Below are 19,919 nucleotides of genomic sequence, written 5' to 3'. Positions count from 1 at the left end.
TGATTATTTTCCAACTTATCTTGCGAGGCAGGTGATATTACAGCATGACAATCCGTAGCTCTGTATGCTTTTCTCCACATCAGGGATTCATTCTTAATTATGTCACAATAAGCACCGATGACCAATTTATCTGTAATAACAGTGCCTGACATAAACATGCTGTTTGTCTTCAATCTTGCTCCTTAAAAAAAAGGGAATTCATGTTTTGCGCTGTTCTTTGTGTCATAGCAGTTTATGGTACATTTAATAATGCGTATTTGCACCCGACATGACAACATTAGTGTGGAAAGTACCTCAGGGACGAGGGTGTTTAGAAAAGAAGAAGAAGAAGAAGAAAAAAAAAAAAGCAGTACTGTGGACCTAAAACACTTCCAGCTGTGTCACACAATCTGTCAGTGGAATGAAGCTACCAGCATACACACGGATCCTGTTTTTTTGTGGCGATACTGTTGTGATTTTGTACAATGTTTATGTCACTGGTTTGCTCTCCATAGGAGTTGTGTTTTATAAAACCTTTTTTTGTGGCAGAAAATGTGTTCATTCTTTATTTGTCCTGAATCGTTTACAATTCTCCATCTTCTTGAGCAGCTCATTATTTGCCTGCAAACAACAATTGAGATTTCCATAAGAAGACATCAGACAGACAAGGGATTCCAACTAAGTTCGGGAAATGCATTTTATTTCAATATTTATATATAGATCTCATGGATACAATTGGCATTATTATCAAGATTGCAAATAAAATGATACAATGATATGGATTCCTAATAAAAAAAAAAAAAAAAATGCCATTATCAAAATAAAGTGGAAAAATGTTTTTGCTTTCTTTAAGTATGGGTGACAATAAGTCATAGTTTGGCTTCATTTATGGCTTTGGCTGAATCTGTTCAAGCGGTAGTTGGAGTTGAGTCGGATATTTCAGGCGTCTCAGGTCCTCTTCCACCTGACAAACAGAAATCAGTCACATCACTGACGGTTTATTAAAAGAGACTTCGAGACAGCAGCGGCTCATACTTCTTACAGGTTTTGTGAATTACATTTCTTGTTTTGCCGATATATAAAGTATAGCGGTCATCTCAACCAGCTAAACTGTAGAACATGAAGGTCCTTTCTATATTTGTGGAAGCCCAAAACATGTATGCAAGAAGGATTGTGACTCCTCGACATTCTAACTGAGGAGTCACCGAAGGCAGAACAAATCAAATGGTCCTACCTGAACCAGTTCATCCTTCAGTTCATTGTATTTTTTCACGTTGAATTTATTCTTGCTGGCGCCCTTATAAAAGTACCGCAGGAACTGTCTGTCTTTAGCATCTGGGTACACATAATCCTGTGGGAGAAAATAAAACGGTGTCACTATAACAACAAAAAACCCGACAAATATTGATATTGTACAACGAAGCTTCAGGTGTAACCAAATGTAGGAAGTTAGACATTTTGGGAAATAAGCTTATTTGCTTTCTTGACAAGATTTTGATGACAAGACTGATGCAAGTCTAATTTCTGTCTGTTAAATATGAAACAGTTGGCAATAACTTAGCAGACTAGAAGATGTGGAAAACAGCAAGCTTGAATGTGTCTAAAGGTTAAAAAAAAAACGGATAAATGTAACGCTCATTAAACAACATTTGAATTATTTTTTTTTGATGTTTTAGGGGGACTGCCTGTACCAACTTACTTCTTGGGAGTGTCGATCTCAAAGTGAGAGATTTATCACATATGGACAAGGCCATGCTGGCGCTTTGTCTGTTTTCAGACCCACGCCAGCCTAGGCAAAATAGCATATTTCCCAAAATGTTGAATTATTCCTTTAAAATCAAGTCATTAATGCCCACAAGAAGACCAAAACTGAAGTGAGTGACATGTGTCCGAGTCTTGCCTGTTTGGTCAGGACATAGTAGGCGAAAGCTCCCATGCTGGTCGCGTAGGTGATGAAGTAAGTGACGGGCTCCATGACGTCCCATGAATAGACCCACCAGGTGAGCCAGGCCAGAGCGCCGCCCTGCACAGACAACAGGGCCATGCCGGTCCACACAGCCCTGGAAGCGTGGAAGCCTGCCGTACGGGAGAGCTGCGCCTTCATCTGTCAGGCGATACAACAAGAAGGACTGGGTTATCAAGTCTCAAACTTTGGTCCAACAAAACCAATCTTTCTCCTTCAGACAGACTGTCAGTCAGGTGTAACAAGGCAGAAAGAGGTTTAAAGGCATACAGATGTTGAGACACGTCTACCACCTTCTCCAGAGGTGACAGCTCCTGGTTGAGGTTGTCCAGTTTCTCCAGCAGCTGCCTCTCTTTCAGCAGGTGGTGTTCAGGCAGGTGGAGCGCTGTGTGCAGCAGGTGCACGACGTGTTGCATGTCCTCCAGTCCCTTGGCGTGCTCACTGGATGTGCACACTGCGACAAAGGGCACAGCAAGAAGGATAAGGATGACGAAAGTGAACTTAAACAGGAGAGGAGTCCTACCTGGAGAGGTGTTAACCACCACTTATCTGCAGTAAAACTACGAGGTAGACAAATGAGAATTATTTATGACGGGAGGTAAATGTGCTGTACCCTTTTCAGGAGCGCAAACATTATAAACTGCATCATTGAGGACGAGCTGGAAATCCTTGTCCAGCAGAGCGTCTATCAGCGTCGTGCCGGCAACACGTTCTCCATCTGTCAGAGGAAGGCTTAAAGTTATATGAATGCAAATAAAGTACGAAATTTAATCTTCACCGCCACGACAAAACGCTTTGCTGACAGAGTGAACAAATAAATCCAATAAAAACAAAATAGAAAAAGACAGTACATAAAAAAAATATAAGGAAATAGCCTGCATACACCACAGACAGAAATGGCCTGAAACTGAGCAAATTACAGTAAATTACTCAGAACTTTATTACTTGACACGTGGGGAAATAAGTAAGACTCTTCTGTTATGCCTCCACGGAAATCTGTTATCATGCTTCCTGTTTTCTTCAGATAAAACGGCGTGTTTTTCCAGTTACTTACTTCATGTTATTTACAATACGCACTGTAGGAATGTTGCAATAGGGACCAACGATAAAAGCTCAAAAGGCCTCCAAAAAGGTTTTAAATGAAACAAAACACAAAAGTTATTCTCTCAGGCGACATGCCGCTAGCCGCTGACACTCAAGTTAGAGCAGCGGTCTGCCAATTTAGCCTTCAACTTTTATAACATTGTTGGGTGAATCATTTTTTTTTTTTTAAACTGTCTGGTACAGCAGAGCTAGAAGTAGTTTTTTTATTCCATAAATTTGTCCACCTTGTCAAAGCTTGGCGCTCACATTACCCACAATGCAATTCTGACCAACATTTTGGTCAGAGATTCAGGTGCGTCAACCAGTAAAGGCCAATGTAGCCTCAAGCTGCTACAGAGGTCTGTAACCTCATCTGTTGGTAACACCCACCGCTGATTTCTTCAAACTCGTTGTCTTCAGACCCAATAAACACCGTTTCAGGTGACAACACTTGAGGCAATTTATCAGGGACTTTATCTTGTTTAAATATACAGCAGTATTTCCCGAGATCTGTAGGCATGTGTAAAATCCATGGAATTTCCCCCTAAGGCCGTAACCTGAGTTAAGAGGTCATAAAGTAAACATCGCTTCATTTTAAAAGGAGTGAATTTGTAATTCAAATGGGCCATGCTACTGGCAATGCAAGTTCATTTCCAAAAACTACTCCAAGTTTAAAAAGCAGAGTGACGTCACGTCGAGACGATTACTCAGCTCGCTGACTTTTTTTTTTTTTTTTTTTAAAGGTTCATGCTCGTGCATTCAGGGCGGATGCCTTCTAGCTACAGTGTTGAAATGAGTAAATGGTTTGTGCATCTTTTACGTTACATTACATTACATTTAGCTGACGCTTTCATCCAAAGTTACTTACAATAAGTGCATTTCAACCATGAGGGTACAAAAACCCAGAACAACAAGAATCAAGAAAATACAATTTCTTCAAGAAAGCCAAACTACAAAGTGCTATCAGTAAGTGCCATTTTAAGTGCTACTAAAGTTCTACTGTTCAAGGTAAACTTGCCAAACGACTCCGTGCTGCTGCAAAGCTCTTTAACAAACAACCCGCCGAACCAGACTGACTGCACCTGAAGCATGTCGTCGGCATGGCGTCGCATACCTAACAAAATGCTTTGTCGTACCTTTGGAGAGAACAGAAGCGATGACTCCTGGGTCCTCTCTGTGCAGATCGGCTATCAGGTCCCCCACGTTCATCAGCATGGGCCGCAGGAAGAACAGACACTTCTCGTTTCTGGATGGCAACGGGACCTCCAGGACCAAACGCCCGTGTTTGTACTTCAGAGAAACATCTGCAACACAGTGTATTTAAGCCAAAAGGAGCGACTCCACAGTCACACATCGTGGGCAGACACGTGGCATACAGCGACGCATATTATCATGTGAATGTAGTAGCAGTATATTACCAAGGGAGGGGGCAAGTGTAGTAAAGAAAAGGGCTTGATAATTTCCAAGTAGAGGCTGTCTGTGTTGAACCTAGAAGAGAGCGAGAAAGAGAGAGAGAAAGGTCACACAGATGGCTCCTTATGTTCTCACAAACACCCTTCCCTTGGCAAAGTGTCAAGTCAGCAGATGTTGGAGAGTAAACAGATTCAAACTATCCTGAAACAAAGCATCGGGGAAAAGAAAAAAGATACACATTTTGAAACAGTCAGCCAAAAAGCCCCTTCAATTGTGCTTCCCGAGCTCTGGCATCCCCCGTAAGGACCGGTTCATTATCTTAGCCAGCAGGAGGACTTCCATGACATGTATTTGACATTCCTTTGGTCTAGGCCTTCCAGGTTAAAAGCTCAATTACTTCATGTGTCTACTAAATGTTTACTCTATTACAAGGCAGCTATGTTAGTATTAATTTGCAAATACATATTTTTATTGTGGGCGGTCGGGTTATATTAATAAAACCAGACAAAACCAACACAAATGTAGTAAAATGTGGTCATAATAACAGCTTGATGTGTTCAGATTGAAAATAGTGCTTCATGATATAATTTCTTCCAATTTTAACATTAAAACCATGACGCACTATTTTTTGTTTCCACTGCAGCGTTTCTTATTCAGCTAAAAGACAGGAATCCCACTTGAATACATCTTGATCCAACTGACAGCTAGGGACATGGCAGAGACTCTCTCCCATCCCTTTGTCTTCCACCTGGGAGTTTGTTCAATCAATATTGCATTAAAGAGGAACAAAGGAGCCATCCATTTTCATGGGAGGAAAGAGCCGACAAGCCTTGAAGCACAGGTGGGCAAATGTGCCGTCCGTCACACTCCACTGGTTAGGAGCTTTAACAGGAAAGACAACATTCGCGTACAGCAATAAGTAGCTACAGACTTTTATCTGAACCATGACGACAGTTATCCAGTGACTTGGACCAGGAGGTAACAATTAAGGAAACATTACAACAGGCATATACAGCTGAAGGTCACAAACACATTGGGACTACAAGGACCTGTGAGATTGCTTTATACAACGTCACTTATACGTGCCAACAAGAGCCAAACAAAATAATCCCAATTAGACATATTCGAGTTGCTCAGCTTGCATAATATCTCCAGATGTTGCTGTACAGCTACAAGCTGTTACTCAGCTTTACCGCTCGTGCATCAGCACACCAGCTCTCCACGCACCGAGGGGAAAAGGATTTTTAAGTTTAGATTCTATCAAGATCAGTGAAACGTGTCTCCCAAATGGAGTAATCGCTGGTACAGCAATACACTACCATGCTGTCCTCGAGAGCTGAAAGAATGTAGTTACGCAACAACTACTCAAGAGTTAATATCAGATATCAAACATTATATGCCAGCGGTACTGCCGCAGCGATAGTGCTTCATTAATTAAACTAAGTGGTGCAGGGAAGGAATGCCATCACATACAGTAGGTGCTTGGAAATAAAAAGCATATATTACATCACCCTCACTGGCAACTCGTTCATAACAGAAGCAGTTTAACAGGAGAGCGACAGCTGCACTCTGGCAACTGGGGCCCTGCTGATGTGAAAGGAGCAGAGCTAAGCATGAAGGGCGAGGCCAGGTTGTTTGTCTTTATACTGAAGGCGTGTGTGTGTGTGTGTGTGTGTGTGTGTGTGTGTGTGTGCGTGTGTGTGTGCGTGTGTGTGTGTGTGTGTGCATTTAGGATCACTAACCAGAGTCAATTCAACAGCTGACTGCCTCCGGGCAGTTTATACACCTCGTACATACGTTACCGATCCCATTATAAATCAACACAATGTCGCGACTGTGACACAGCTTGAGAGCTCTGTGATGAACACTGGTCCATTTCCAAAGCCATGCTTTTGGTCTTATTACCGTCTACACTGTAACACACTGCTTTAGAAATACTGACCCTCTTTGGTTGTTGCAAATGCCCTTACGGAGAAGTACAATAACATTAAAGGACAATTTGGCAACACAAAATGACATTTATATCAAACCCAATATCAATGTGTTTTAGTGAATGCTTATGTGCCTGATGAGCCCTGAAATTGATGTTGGAGTTCAAAAGTGAAAAATGAGACTACATCTCATTTTCTTAAAAGAAACATTTCAAAGTGATTATTAAAAAAGCTGCAGGCATTTCTCAACGCTGACTCAGAAAGTACAGCTGAGCTGAATGTCATTAGTTTTTGGATATTAGGTCATAAACTAAACCTGGTGCAAGAACAAATTTATTTCAATTCTTCCTGTGGGAAACATGAATGTTTGGGCTAAAGTATGTCGTTGAACAGCCATTCAATAGTTGTCCAGATACTTTACTCAAAATTTTAAAAAAAAATGGAAATTTCATAATGGTGCTAAAGGAAGTGAGGGTTCGTAAAAGTCATTAAACTTCATCCTCTGGGAACAATGAAAGTAGATTCTACATTTCAAGTTCACCCATTTCATATTTATTGAAATATGTAAGTCATGACTCAAGTGGTGGACCAACCAAAGGGGCCACTGCTAGTGTGGCTACAAATAACATAGTAAGTGGGTAAAACAAAGGGCAAAATATTGGTAACACTATAGGTACACTGTATAAAAAGGGATACAGAAATTAAGCCATTGCATAAGTGCAGTACCACTGAAAGCCACTAGGGGCTGGCTACAACATCCTCTGGCTTCACTAGTCACCCATTCTGTTATGAAATACAAAGTCAATACATTTCTTACTTAATTCATTCTGGTGTCATGAGCTAAATTCACACCGGATCAGTGAAAAGGTGGTCCTTCTGAAAATAATCCCACAATTAATAACATATTACGCGTCAAAGAGAGGTTTTGGGGCATTCATGGTTTGACTGACATGCCTGAGGTGCAGTGAGGTTGCCGGTATTTTCAGTTAGACCAAACCCTCGCTTCTTCCCAGCTCGTCCATATATGGTCACTTCAGTCTCCAAAATATTATGACAGCAATGACTAAAATGCCAACGGGTTGCATGACATTGGATTGCCACTTGTTTAACAATCAGTTCAGATAAAATCTAGAAAGAAATTATTTCCCAGTTTGTGTTGTATGCAGCGTGGGAGATTTTGAAGGAGAAAAGCTGATGTTAGTCATACTGACACCATTACACGGCTCAACATTTTTGTGAATTCCTGTATATCATTTTTCCACATGCTGAATAGTTGTTTTACCAAATAAGACGTGTGGTAAACAAAGATCACGAAGCTTGAAACCAAGTGGCAGAAAGGTCAACTGCAGGAGGTCTCTCCTTTTCTGGAGGAGTACGAACAAAAGTGGAAAGCTCTCAGTGTTACTCAAACCTAGTTTCCTGGGATTGTTCCAATGCAAACAGACAGACACACCCACAGATCAGGTAACGCGCACCAAAGGGATGAAACATCGTGCAGGTTAAAGACTGCACCGCCTGGATATGCCCATACACGAGAAACACACAATCCCACCCATCTCGCGCCATCAGACGTCCATTCAGCCTGCAGAAAGGGTTACTCCATATTATTTGTTGCTGCCTTCTCAGCTGGAAAATTGTCTGCTTATCAAAACAAAACACACTTCCCCACTGCACACACAATCAATATTTTGAGTACGGGGCGCTGGCTGTCCACCCGTTGTCCTTCACACATTTTAACAGTCAATTTGGATCCGCAGGGACCAACGCTGCACATCTGCCCCTCATCATCAAATCGTTTCCTCCAACTGCTGTTTCACAGGACACTCAACTGAAGGTATATTTACCCCTCGAGCTGTGCGTTTCTTATTTATGCCACGCAAAGAGGGAAACAGATGAGAAAGAGAAGACAGGGAGTGAAAACTTAGAAATATGAAGGCAAACTGCGATCTCGTTTCTCAGGCAGAGCACGGTCTCCTGCTCGAGCTATGATCAGTCTCATCATGGTGACAAGCAGCCGAGTTTTCCCTGCAGCCTTCAAGCACGTCTCGTGAATTTATTCTTATGAATCCTGTCACAGCTGAGCTACAGGCTGTTGCACCAAACCTCCTAAAGGAATCCACTCCCACTCTCACCACAAAATGGAGACCACAGAGCAAAAGATAAAGGGGCTTTTCCACTTCCACCTGCGACCATAAGAGGACGACTTACAGTATCTGACCGACGTGACTTGATGCAGCAGAAAAAATGGGTGCGATATCAAGGTTAAAGGCTTGGCTGAAAAACAACAGCAGCCAGGGACAGAAATTGAATTACTCCCCGTTGTCATTATGATTTAGGACAGCCAGCACTCTACCATGAAAATGATTTGCATAGAACCATTTATCTTCCTTATCTAGTTAATGGCCCGGTTCAGTTGGGAGTACAAAGAGAGAGTACAGTGGGAACAAGACGACTGCTGGACGAATGGCGGTACCAGCACAAGGTGTGCAAATAAAACCAATACAATATTTGTAAAACAAACCATTTTTATCTATTTTTGGTATATTTTATGAAGTTAAAACAAACATGGATTCTGACAGTTTTCCAAACGCACACTCAATCGTGAGAAGATGGGAATTGTCTGAATGATTTTTACATCTGTGTCTCCACTGCAATCAAATTGGGTGGTGCAGGATAATGAGCAGAGGAAATTTGTTCTTGCAGTAATCTTTGCTTAGCTCAAATTGCCATAAATACTGCATCACTGAGTCGGGGTTCACCAAGCTTAAATCAGCAAAAAGTGCTTTAACCTTCAACCCAGCATACCACAGTGAAGGAGCTGAATACTGAAATGTGTGGGACAAAAAGGATGTTTTTTTTTAGGAATTCTTGTGGCGTTTGAAAAAGTCCACAACAGACAGATTTAAAGAAACTAAATTCAAGGGAGCAAAAACAGCCCAAAACAAAACACAATTTACCTACACAATGTAAAGTTGCCACAAAAAAACTTTGCCTCTGCTATCGTGGGTGAATTATATTTCCCCTTTGGTGGCACATAGCCAAAGCGATGCCTCGTCAAGGTCCAATGGGACCAAAAACCACACTGGATAATGAGTTTATTGGATTCAAAACTCTTCAGCTTGTACTTACAAGCTGAACTTCCATGAACTAAACATGCCACAGCTTGGCTGCAGTTCCGGCTTTTAGGGGGGGAAATAAATAAATAAATAAAAACAGCAAGCAGTGATAACGGGCCCTCGCACTCCGGCACGCCGCCTCCCCGACGTGCAGCGCGCGAGGGACCGCATAGCCCCGATTAAAGTTGCTATTTTTGTCTCGTTTCCTGTCTCCAGCAGGGGGCGCTACGACTATGACGGAATATTGCTATCAGGTGTCTTCAGGGTGGGACTGCTATCAAAGACGTAATGTTTGAGGAAGATCGGAATATGCACATAAAAGTTACAGTCAGTTGCAGGTTCATGGCGAGATGCTCAAAATGGCCGCCACGAGACGGTCACACCGATCCACGAAAACAAATTCACGATGCCGAGACACTTTTCGGTACATCTCAGTGTGATACACAAGTCCAACAAATTTGGTGCACGTAGGTGAAACCAGGTGCCGGAGCTGCAGTTTAGGGGGCGCCGGCGAGCCGTTTGGCCACGCCCACTCGCAAAACAGATATCAGATGTATGGTCTCACCACGCCGGATGTATGCGATACGTTTCGTGAGGTTTCAAGCATCCTTTGACCTCTAACATCAACTTCCTGTGTCACGGCGAGACATCAAATTTTGCCGCATCGTCGCGGCGACGCCCATTGACAAAGTCGAACGAATGTCTCAATATATCATCGACTACATGTTTAGGTTATTGTGACTTTAGGTTCATGTGATCAACCAGCTCCACGTAGAACGTGAAAGTATGAAAAGTGGCCAAATGGCTCGAGAGCGCCCCCTAGCGACTCCACTAGAATGTGAAATTTTTCGCCGGGAGACACGTGTGTATCAACTTTCATGAGTTTTTGAATATGATGAAGCCTCCAAAAAGGCAAATCACTTTTCGTAAGAATAATAATAAGGAACGAGAAAAATAATTCCTTGAAAAACAACAGGGCTTTCGCACCATCGGTGCTCGGGCCCTAATAATAACAGTCGCACCACTTTAAAGTAAAGATGTGCGCTGGACTTATGACGCACGACAAAACAAAAGCATCTTCGTGAAATGGTATGTGGCACAATAATTGTTTTATCTCTATCTTCATAATCGTTGGAAGCCAAAATCATGTTTGAAAAGAAATCGGCCACCCCAAGCCACTTTCCCCACAGTGAGAACATGATTGTGCTTCAGGGTCATAGAAACAGACCCAAATAAGAAATGGCTCCTAATAGCACGACATCTCATTTTAGAAATCTTTTGCACATATTCAGTGCAGAGTCTTCCCCTTCTTCACGACGCTTAGCCTCGTCCGCTCAGTACTGAACCTTTCACGACTGGACGCACAGAGATGACACCGATATTGTTTTTTTTTTTGGTCATCTCATCTGGGTGAAATTACAAACAAATACATTTCCCAAAATGTCATACTGCTCCTTGTGACTATTACTGCTAACAAAACAAGTGAACAACAAGCACAAGTGTGCTGCAGGTCAGTCAGGGTTCTCTCAGCACTCCGGCTCTGCTTTGAATTGAAGCTTCCTCGTGTTTACGTGCATAGCATCACAGTATTGACTGGAGAAAAAGAAGAAATGATCTGACAGCATCAACACTTACTGGCATAACAGCCCAACTCCCGATCACTTGTCTGGCGCACAACTGTCAGTCTGTGCAATCTTTTGCAGTAGATGGTGCAAATATTGGTTCAGCTTACAATCGTATTAAAGAGATGTTACAGAAATATGACGAGAATGTCTTTGCTGCCTACTATAGATGCGATCCGAAAGAACAGCTTGCATCTTTGGCTGCTCTATTAATCTCTTCTCACACCGCATGGTTACAGTTACAGGGGGTATTGAACCAGGGATTAATGAGGATTTGCAAATTAATCAGCTCTTGAAGTCAAACTTGAAACTTCATTTCCATTTTCCAATCTGCAACCTCTGGAGTGACCACTTCTTACTTCACTGACTGCCACCTACATCAGTAAAAGTCAGCTCTTCTCACCAACTCACTAGAAACAGTCTCAGTCAAAACTGAGGACTGATTTTGTACACCAGAGTATTTTAAACTACTCTCTTCTTACAAGTGTTGTACCTACTCCCCGCCTGTTTACAACCTGCAGTGGTGCAGCCACTCCTTAACAAACACGCTCTCTTATGTTTGGGATGTACGGTCACTGGGATTACTCTCCCAGCTTCAATGGACTTTGATAGATTTCTACTTGGAATATAAGATTACCCAGAACAGACTGAGCCTGTTCACTATTCAACCTCAAACCTATCTTTGTACCTGTAATTTGAAGGAGGCATTCTGGTGGCCAAGAGCTTAAAGATGCTGACCATGTAGTTGCTGCATGCTATTCCCTCTTATTCCCTTTACTTCTGGCTCTCTATATTTTATCCTCTGTCTGCTAAAGGGGAGTAACATCCCTTAAAATAGTTTTTTTTGTTTTGTTTGTTTTGTTTTTTTTAATCCACCATATGATGCAGACACAGTTATTTCTGGAGTTGTGTATGTCTGCATCACTGACAACTGTGTTGCTGAAGCATACTGCCTCCGCAGTATCTGCTGGGCTTCAGAGACAGTGAGAGTACGACACAGAGCGATGACCTTTAACCGTACTGAGGGTGAAAATAAGGCGCGCTCGATACGCACTGAGCATACTGATGAGTGAGAAATACTGATAATGTGTCATTACCTTCGAGGTGTAAATGGAGATTGCTGGACCAGGGGTAGCTTAGGGCCACTTTGCTGACAGAACGCCATTTGAAAAGAGATAAACTGCAGCTTCAGTGCTACATAGGATTCAGTCTAAAAATAGAACTCATATTAGTCATGTCTTGCATGGCAGCTTGCCCGCCTGGAAAATAACAAAATAAAAAATTCTCCTATAGGCTATGCCTGTATTCACTCAGTACGGAGACTATGACTACATTTAGCAATACACTATGTGCTGATCTGTCTGCAGTGTCAGAGATTTGAGTGCCCAGTTGGGAATCTACCAGCCAGCAACTCAGCTGACCACTGCAATTTTAATGCAATGGAGAACAAACAAAACAATTTTTTAAATGGCACATTTAACAATTCATGAATAAAACTGAGTAAAACCAAACCACAAAAACATTGTGGTGATGCTCTAATGCAATGTAGGGTTTTGCTGTCTGGACCATTTTCCCTCTCACTCTACACTCATTGCTGCATTCAATAACCTGTGCACAAAGTCATTTGCTTTGTACCTTTGGCTATGGGCTTGATATGATGGTCAGTAATAAACGACAGCATATGGGCAGTACTAGGGCTACAAATAACCATTATTTTCCAAATCAATTAATCTTGTTAATTATTTTCTCAGTTAACCAATTGGATGTTTGGCCCTAAAAATGCCAAGTCAACTAACGATTGCCAGAGCCAGAAGTGCTGCCTCAAATGTCTTATTTGGTCCCAACCAACAGTCCACAAGCAGAAGATGCTCAGTTTATTATCATTGAGGACCGAAGGAACCAGAAAATATTCACATTTAAGGAGCTTTCTTTCATTTAAAAATGACTCAAAATGACTAATCAATTATCAAAATAGTTGGGCAATTAATCCTATTGTCAACCAACTAATAGATTAAGCAATTAATCATTACAGTTCTAATATATGCAGGCCAGCATTTGATGATACACGATGTTGTCACATGATTACTGGGAAATATTGCTTCTTTTTTTTTTATGCAGCAGGCTGCAGAGTATAGTAATGTCACTGATGCTTCCTGGGTTTAAGTCTTAAGTTTAGTAAGTATATTTAGCAGCAACCTCCTCTGTGGAGGAATAAGAACAAGAATACGAGATCATGTAAAGTGAGGATCAGTCACTTTTCAAGACAGGTTGGTTTGAGCAGTCATGTAGACGTGTTAAGATTTCCTAAAACCCCCCCGTGGAGCTGGGTGGTAATACACGTGAATAATTTATAGGTATCTCAGTGTGTCCTGACTGAACATCGCAATCCAGTCATAAGTAACTTTAAATGAAATCAGACGAAGGATCTTGTCGAAGCACCTCTCCGGTATTAAGCTACGCGTGTCATTGTTTACATTTGCTTTCAGACTTTAGAAACTCGGCTTGTTGTTACAGAAAATGAAACATTGGGAGGAAAAAAAAAAAGAAAAAAAAAAGAAAGTCGTTCCTCGTCTGAAGTGAGCGATTCAAACCGACAACGTGCTCAAAAAAAAAAAAAAAAAAAAAAAAGCAGGAAACTCCGGCAGACTTTGAACTGCTGTACGTTAGTTAGTGTGACACACTTACGAAATTCATTCAGTTTGCAGCACTTTATTTTACCTGGTGAAGAAATGTGATCGGACGAGGAGGTCCGACACCGCAGCGGAGAGACGGAAGACTTCCCAAAAGTCTCGCCGTAACTTTGCCGACCGTCCGCACCGCAGCCATTGTCAGCCGTTGTTCAACCGTTTTCAGCGGTCCTGTTGCGGCATACCGGGACGATATACTTCCACGAAATGCGCCCTTAAAGCCCGGTGAGTCCCGGTTCAAAACGGGCTGCAGGCTGCGTAAATGACAACCGATGACGATGGGGGTAGCTGTGGGACTGGAAGGGGGGGGAGGAACAAAAACAGCCGGAGCTACATATCGTTTCCTACCGACAACATCCGCGATCCGGGCCAGACTCCGCTTCCTTTGTCCGCCTTTTTTTTTTTTTCTTTTTTTCTTTTTTTTTTTTTTTTTTCTCTCGGTGGTCCGTTTTGAATGAGCCATCCAATGTGCGCCTGCCCTGCTTCAAAGGAATGCAAGTTGGCATCGGAAGCACCCACACCCTCTGAGTCATTACTTCGGTTGTTAAAACAACCACCGATGTGTCGCGTTCACGGGACCGGTCTCGGTTTCACGATGCAACTTGTGCATCTGAACAACGTTGAAGTGACGGTCGTTGGCCTTCAACGTGCAGCCCGAGGACCCTCACACGTCATCCAGGACATCCGGGCACTGCGTATGATCTGCCGCCCTGACCTTTGTGACACCGGTGGTGTCTTGTTTAGTTGTAAACCAGGGGTGTCAAACTCATTTTAGTTAAAGGGGGCCACATACTGCCCACTTTCATCTCAAGTGGGCCAGACCAGTAAAATCACAGCATAATAACGCATACATAACGACAATATTTCTCTTGTGTTTAAATCATTGGTGAAGGTTTTTGGATAATAAACCCTATTTTAAAGGTCTTTCTACAATAAACTAGAAACATAAAGAGCAAAAACTCAGACATCAGCCCACTGTTTATCTGCCTGGGCTCTCCTCTGCAGGTCACAAAGCGAGCAGCAGCAGCTTCTCCCTCCGGAGCAGACGTCGCATTTACGCTGTTTCTGAAGCAATTACTGGATCGATTAAAAAAAGCAATTACAAAACGTTTGTACTCATAAACCTCCATATTCTCATAGAAATGCAGTGTATGTCTTTCTGTAATTTTCACACTTAGCAAAGTCATCCGGCGGGCCGAACTGGACCCCCTGGCGGGCCGGATCCGGCCCGCGGGCCGTATGTTTGACACCCCTGCTGTAAACAATTCGGTATTGAACTCGGGAATACTAAATGTAACAATACACATGTACGTCATACATTCTGTGAGAAAAGTGGGAAAACTTTTTGGGACAACATTTTTCCCGGTAGCGACTGGCAGAAGGCATGGCTACTCCCATATGCGTTTTATGTAAAATAAGATAAGTCCAAAATAAAGTTCTACATCATATTTATCCAACCACGGTGTACCTTTCCAAGTTTTTGGACAATGAAAACAAATGTAATTTCTGTGACAAAGAACCAGAATCACTAACACGTTTTTTTTTTTTTTCACTGCACACACTCTTGTTATTTTCTGGTCCAGATTGAAAGATTATATAGTGGGTAAAATAAATATAAATATAAAAATTGAATGCAACAATTGAATTGCATATTTTGAACATGCAAATCATAATTTAGAATTCATTATAAATGTATTAATTATCTATAGCAAAATTCTTCATTCACAAATGTAGAATTTCAAACATCTCCCCCAACTTCTCTGGATTTTTGAGTGAATTCAGGGAACACATTGAGACTCTCAAGCCATTGGATAATGAAAAAAGTAACAAAACCATCGAACTCTATGAGGAAATCCTTGGAGGGGAATGATGTGCTATTTTCAGGTATATATATGTTGTTTTTTTGTTTTTTTGTCCTGTAGTGTCTTTGTATTAAGAGAAATTATATATTTGGCTCCTTCTATGTTTATATATTTTTATTTTATTTATTTACTTTCTTTATACTTTTGTTATTCATTACTCTACTGTCATGTTATTTACCCTTATTATGTAATGATGAGTACTTGTCTACACTGCTTGTAAACTTGTTCTAATTTTGTAAACTTGTTCTAATTTAATCTATTGTTCACTGTTGTTCAATAAAATTCTTTAAAAAACAAAAATGATTTGCCACCATTGTCTCTTCACAGGTAATTAGCCTTCAAAATAAGGACGTTTTCAGTCTTTTGAGTAAAACTTAAAAAGTGACTATCTGAGCACAGAGCTGTCATGTTTGAACACGACAGAAAAAAAAAATGCAAAATTGTTACCAGTTTGCATTTAATTAACAACTGTTGCAGTTCAGCTTCCGGCCATCAGAGGGCAGTACCTCAATGCTCAAAGTCCACCATCTTGTATTGTATTTTACAGCAGATGTGTCTGGTGAATTGATCTCCACCTTGGTAAGTTGCATTTTTGTTTCTTACTCAGCAAAGTTTTTTGTTTTTTTTCTTACGAAGTCATACTATGCTTTGGTGTGTTTGTATTCTCAAAATTCTCGGAATAAACAGTTTTATTCTAATAAAATGTCCAAAATTAGTTTTTCACAAGTGTTGTTGAGCCGTCCACTTGAAAAACCAATTAGGCATTTACTGTGTAAATTTACACAGGAGCAGAGGTAATTACTTACAGTAAGTTGCAATCCAACTCCTCATGAAGAAGGCCACCATCCAAAATGTTCAAGGTGCACAATTAACGATTTAATTAGCCTACAACTTTGTAAACTGAACACAAATATAAACTCAACACTTTTGTTTTGGCTCCAGTTTTTTATTAGTTGAATAAAAGATCTAATACTTTTAAAAAAAAATTATTATTATTATTATTGCTCTAAAGGTTTATTTCTTTCAAACTTTTTTCACAAATAAAAAAAAAAAAAAAAAAAAAAATTAATAGACCAGACAGGTGAGACATTAATGTATTGATTAAACTGCAGTCAGTTTAAAGGTCAGGACGTTACAGTAACTCATATTGAGGAATAAAGGTGGCATTACGTGGCAGGTTGGGACTCCTTAGCATGCTAACTTCAGCAGACATCTGTGCAACACAATGCGTTGTTGACATAATGTCAAAACTGCTATTTCTTCACATTAAACTAGTAACAGCACAATTGGGATTAACTACTCAGCGTTACACCACTCATTACTGAAAAGTAATAACATATGACACCGACAGTGTTAACACACAAAAACACAAAGATATGACATATTTGACTCTGCGTGCTCTCAGTTGAAAGCCAGTTTAAGCGTCTGCGTGGATTTGTTGTCTGATGCTTGACAAGTTTACTTAAGATTTGTTTAACTGTCAGAATAGGAACATTTCCTGAATGTCTGGTCTGACCACCTCTGACCTTTAACTTATTGCCGTCTATTGGAAAATGTCCACTTTTGAACTAAACCCTGACAGACATACAACTTCTTATCTGAGAACTTTTTTGACAAAAAAAACTTTTAAATCCTCAGATTAGATGATGAAGTAAAATCTCCCATGGTTTTGACTGTGTAGTTCAAATCTAAGTTTTTGATGCTTATTGAACTTTTTGAGGAGCTAGACTGATCATAACATATTCAAGAAATAAGATTTGGTGAAATTTTTAAGTGTGTGTAAGAAGGACACTGAATGCTATTTTTGATTGACGTTAAACAAAGACCAAAGCAAAGGCAGCACACATAATATATTTATTTTAAGCAACTTTACTTTTTTTTTTTTTTAAACTAAATATGCACAGTTGTTTCTACACATTTAAGTGTCAATATGACTTATTTCTTTGATTATCACATAACGAACAATTGTTGGCTTCTGATTGATAATTTGAGTATTCAGTGAATCCTCAGCTGTGTGATCAATAAAGGTGAAGCTTGCCAATGACTTAGATTCTAAAGTAAGCCTGTAAAGTGGACAAAATGCCATTCTGGACAATCACATATACAATGCCATTGATTCTGGCAACTGCAGTCTCCATTAATATTTAAACATATTACAGATAAGGTTTGCATTTGCAAGCTGAGGCTGCTTAATAAGATCTGCACATTATAACAGCAGACGATAAGGTATGTGATTGTCTTCTGGCCTTAGAGACCAACAAAACTGACCTGCTTTGAGCGCAGCGTTGAAATTCTTTTTCCAAACATCGATGTGTCCACAGATTATACAGTAGCATCATGGACGGATGCAAATTGAGACATGACTTTTGTCTTTGAACTCCACAGACATTAATAGCTCTTCTACTACAAAATAATAGATACAAAGGAGAGGAGGCAGTGTTCATTAAAGCGGATGTTCATTCGTAAGACTTCTCTATACCACTCCCTACCGATCAGTGAACTGAATCCTGCTGGTGAAAGGGATCAATACTCCCTGAGAGAAGAGGGAAGACAGAACAGCTGGATGCAATCAATAAGCTGCTTTTGGCAAGGAGCTTGTTTTATTTCCCCCTCTAAAATGATTCATCTCTTTTGAATTCAAATTTATATTTCTTTACTACCTTACAGAGAAACTTTAGAAGTAAAATGTTGCTGATTGATGTAGACAATAAAGTTGTCAGGTGACTTTACAAGATGAACATTTCTGCCCAGTTACTCTTCTTTCCTGTGGTCAGCCATTAGCCGTCACCTGCTGCTAGATTTATCGCCTCAAACTGATAGCGTAAGACAGCATTTAGCTCTCCTGCTGAATGAAGTTATTAATGGGAGCTGTGCTCAGTTTCCTTTTCTAACGAGTTGGCAAATGTGATTTAGGCACTTGAGAGAAGCTACAATTGAATAACAAAACCTGCTTAAACAGAGGTTTGTCTAAAAGTTAATTATTGAATAGCAAGGTGATGCATTAATAACAGTAAATCTATGTTGTGATGACAAAACTTTTCAAATAAAAATCATCATCGCATGTAAATCAATGCATCTTGATTTATTCTTCACTTAAAATCTTTTCTGTATTACATTTTCTATTGGTCTGCATTGCAAATGAATGTTTCTTTAAAGCAGTTATACAGTATGAACTTCCTCAGCTATGTGGTTGCTGTAATCGACAAAATGGAAAAAATAGCAGACTGAGACAATTTGATCAGTTTACTTTTACTGTACGAGGCAGATATTGCTCAATACGTAATTCTTATTTAGACTTGACTGATTATTTAGAAAGGGGCCATCCTCACTCTGATAAACCTGTGGTTTGGCTGCCCTCTTGTGGACGTGGACTAGAATTACAAAACCATAATAAACAATGAACAGTACAACAGAAATGAACATTGTCTGAGCTCTCAGACTATTTCAATCAATGTCAATTTAAGCACATATAATTGAGATCTTCTTGTTTAAAGTAATGCAAAAGATGAAGCACTATTTTTATCTTTGAAACGCTCACGCTTTGTGGATATTTAGCGCCATCTTGTGATATTATATTGAGATGCTCTGAAAATGTTTTGCTCGAGCAGTGATTTCCAAACTGTGGAACATGTTCACAGATTAAAATGAACATCTGAAACATCCGGTTGGGGATGTGTCTGTAAAACAGTATCACTACCATCATGAGGGCAAAAGAGGGGCAGACCAATATTCTAAAATTTAGGAGCATTTTTTTTTTTTTTTTTTTTGCACAGACATTTTTACTTTTCATTTAAATTCTTAGGATGACATGTTTTATGACATTTTATGTATATGTGTAAAATATGTGGACCGGTGGTTTTGGATTTTTGGACCCCTCTGTATGTCTGAAATTTTCAAGAGCATCATTGGAGCTCCAAATGTATCGCAAGCTACAAAAGGATATCATATTTCCAACTTCTACAATGCACATTTTGATTATATCACTGTATATATATACATTTACAAAGTAATACTTTTTGTTTTAAAAGTTCTGTGTGCTTATCATATCCAAATCCCTGTGTTGAAAGAGTTCCATACACAGAGGCGCACCGGGGTAAAGACAAGTTAACCCTGAATCTTTAATAACGGCAGACTGAATATCAAAGGCCTGTGCAAAATTATACATGAACCGTGACAAGTTAAATCCATTTTAGTTAATTAGACAGAAACATGAAGAGAAATCATGAAAACTATCATCTTTATATGTACTTTCACTTTGAGCGT

General features: G+C 40.3%; 1 protein-coding gene across 1 annotated transcript; it reads right to left on the bottom strand.

Moving 5' to 3' along the window:
• Positions 1 to 658: 658 nt before the first annotated feature.
• LOC138209092 (calcium uniporter regulatory subunit MCUb, mitochondrial-like) lies at positions 659 to 14,416 on the bottom strand. The gene is made up of 8 exons (XM_069167451.1): positions 13,826 to 14,416; positions 4,444 to 4,513; positions 4,162 to 4,329; positions 2,556 to 2,660; positions 2,236 to 2,396; positions 1,880 to 2,083; positions 1,214 to 1,330; positions 659 to 943 (listed from the first exon to the last, which is right to left on the bottom strand). Exons 1-8 carry the CDS (start codon positions 14,255 to 14,257, stop codon positions 866 to 868), a joined length of 1,335 nt encoding a protein of 444 aa, XP_069023552.1. The 5' UTR covers positions 14,258 to 14,416; the 3' UTR covers positions 659 to 865.
• Between the last annotated feature and the right edge of the window lie 5,503 nt (positions 14,417 to 19,919).

Source organism: Embiotoca jacksoni, unplaced genomic scaffold (assembly GCF_022577435.1).
Source record: "Embiotoca jacksoni isolate LCO1_2020_lvr unplaced genomic scaffold, fEmbJac1.0.p SCAF_4, whole genome shotgun sequence".
Classification (NCBI taxonomy): domain Eukaryota; kingdom Metazoa; phylum Chordata; class Actinopteri; family Embiotocidae; genus Embiotoca; species Embiotoca jacksoni.
This window is presented reverse-complemented; position numbering and strand designations above follow the sequence as displayed.

Bases quoted from the DNA above. Each gene is read 5' to 3' on its own strand.
- LOC138209092 (XM_069167451.1), bottom strand. From the start codon at position 14,257: ATGGCTCATTCAAAACGGACCACCGAGAGAAAAAAAAAAAAAAAAAAG. The intron at 4,514-13,825 runs GTAAAATAAAGT...GCTCTCTTCTAG, and splicing joins CGATCACATTTCTTCACCAG to GTTCAACACAGACAGCCTCT. The intron at 2,084-2,235 runs GTGGTAGACGTG...ATCGCCTGACAG, and splicing joins AGCTGTCACCTCTGGAGAAG to ATGAAGGCGCAGCTCTCCCG.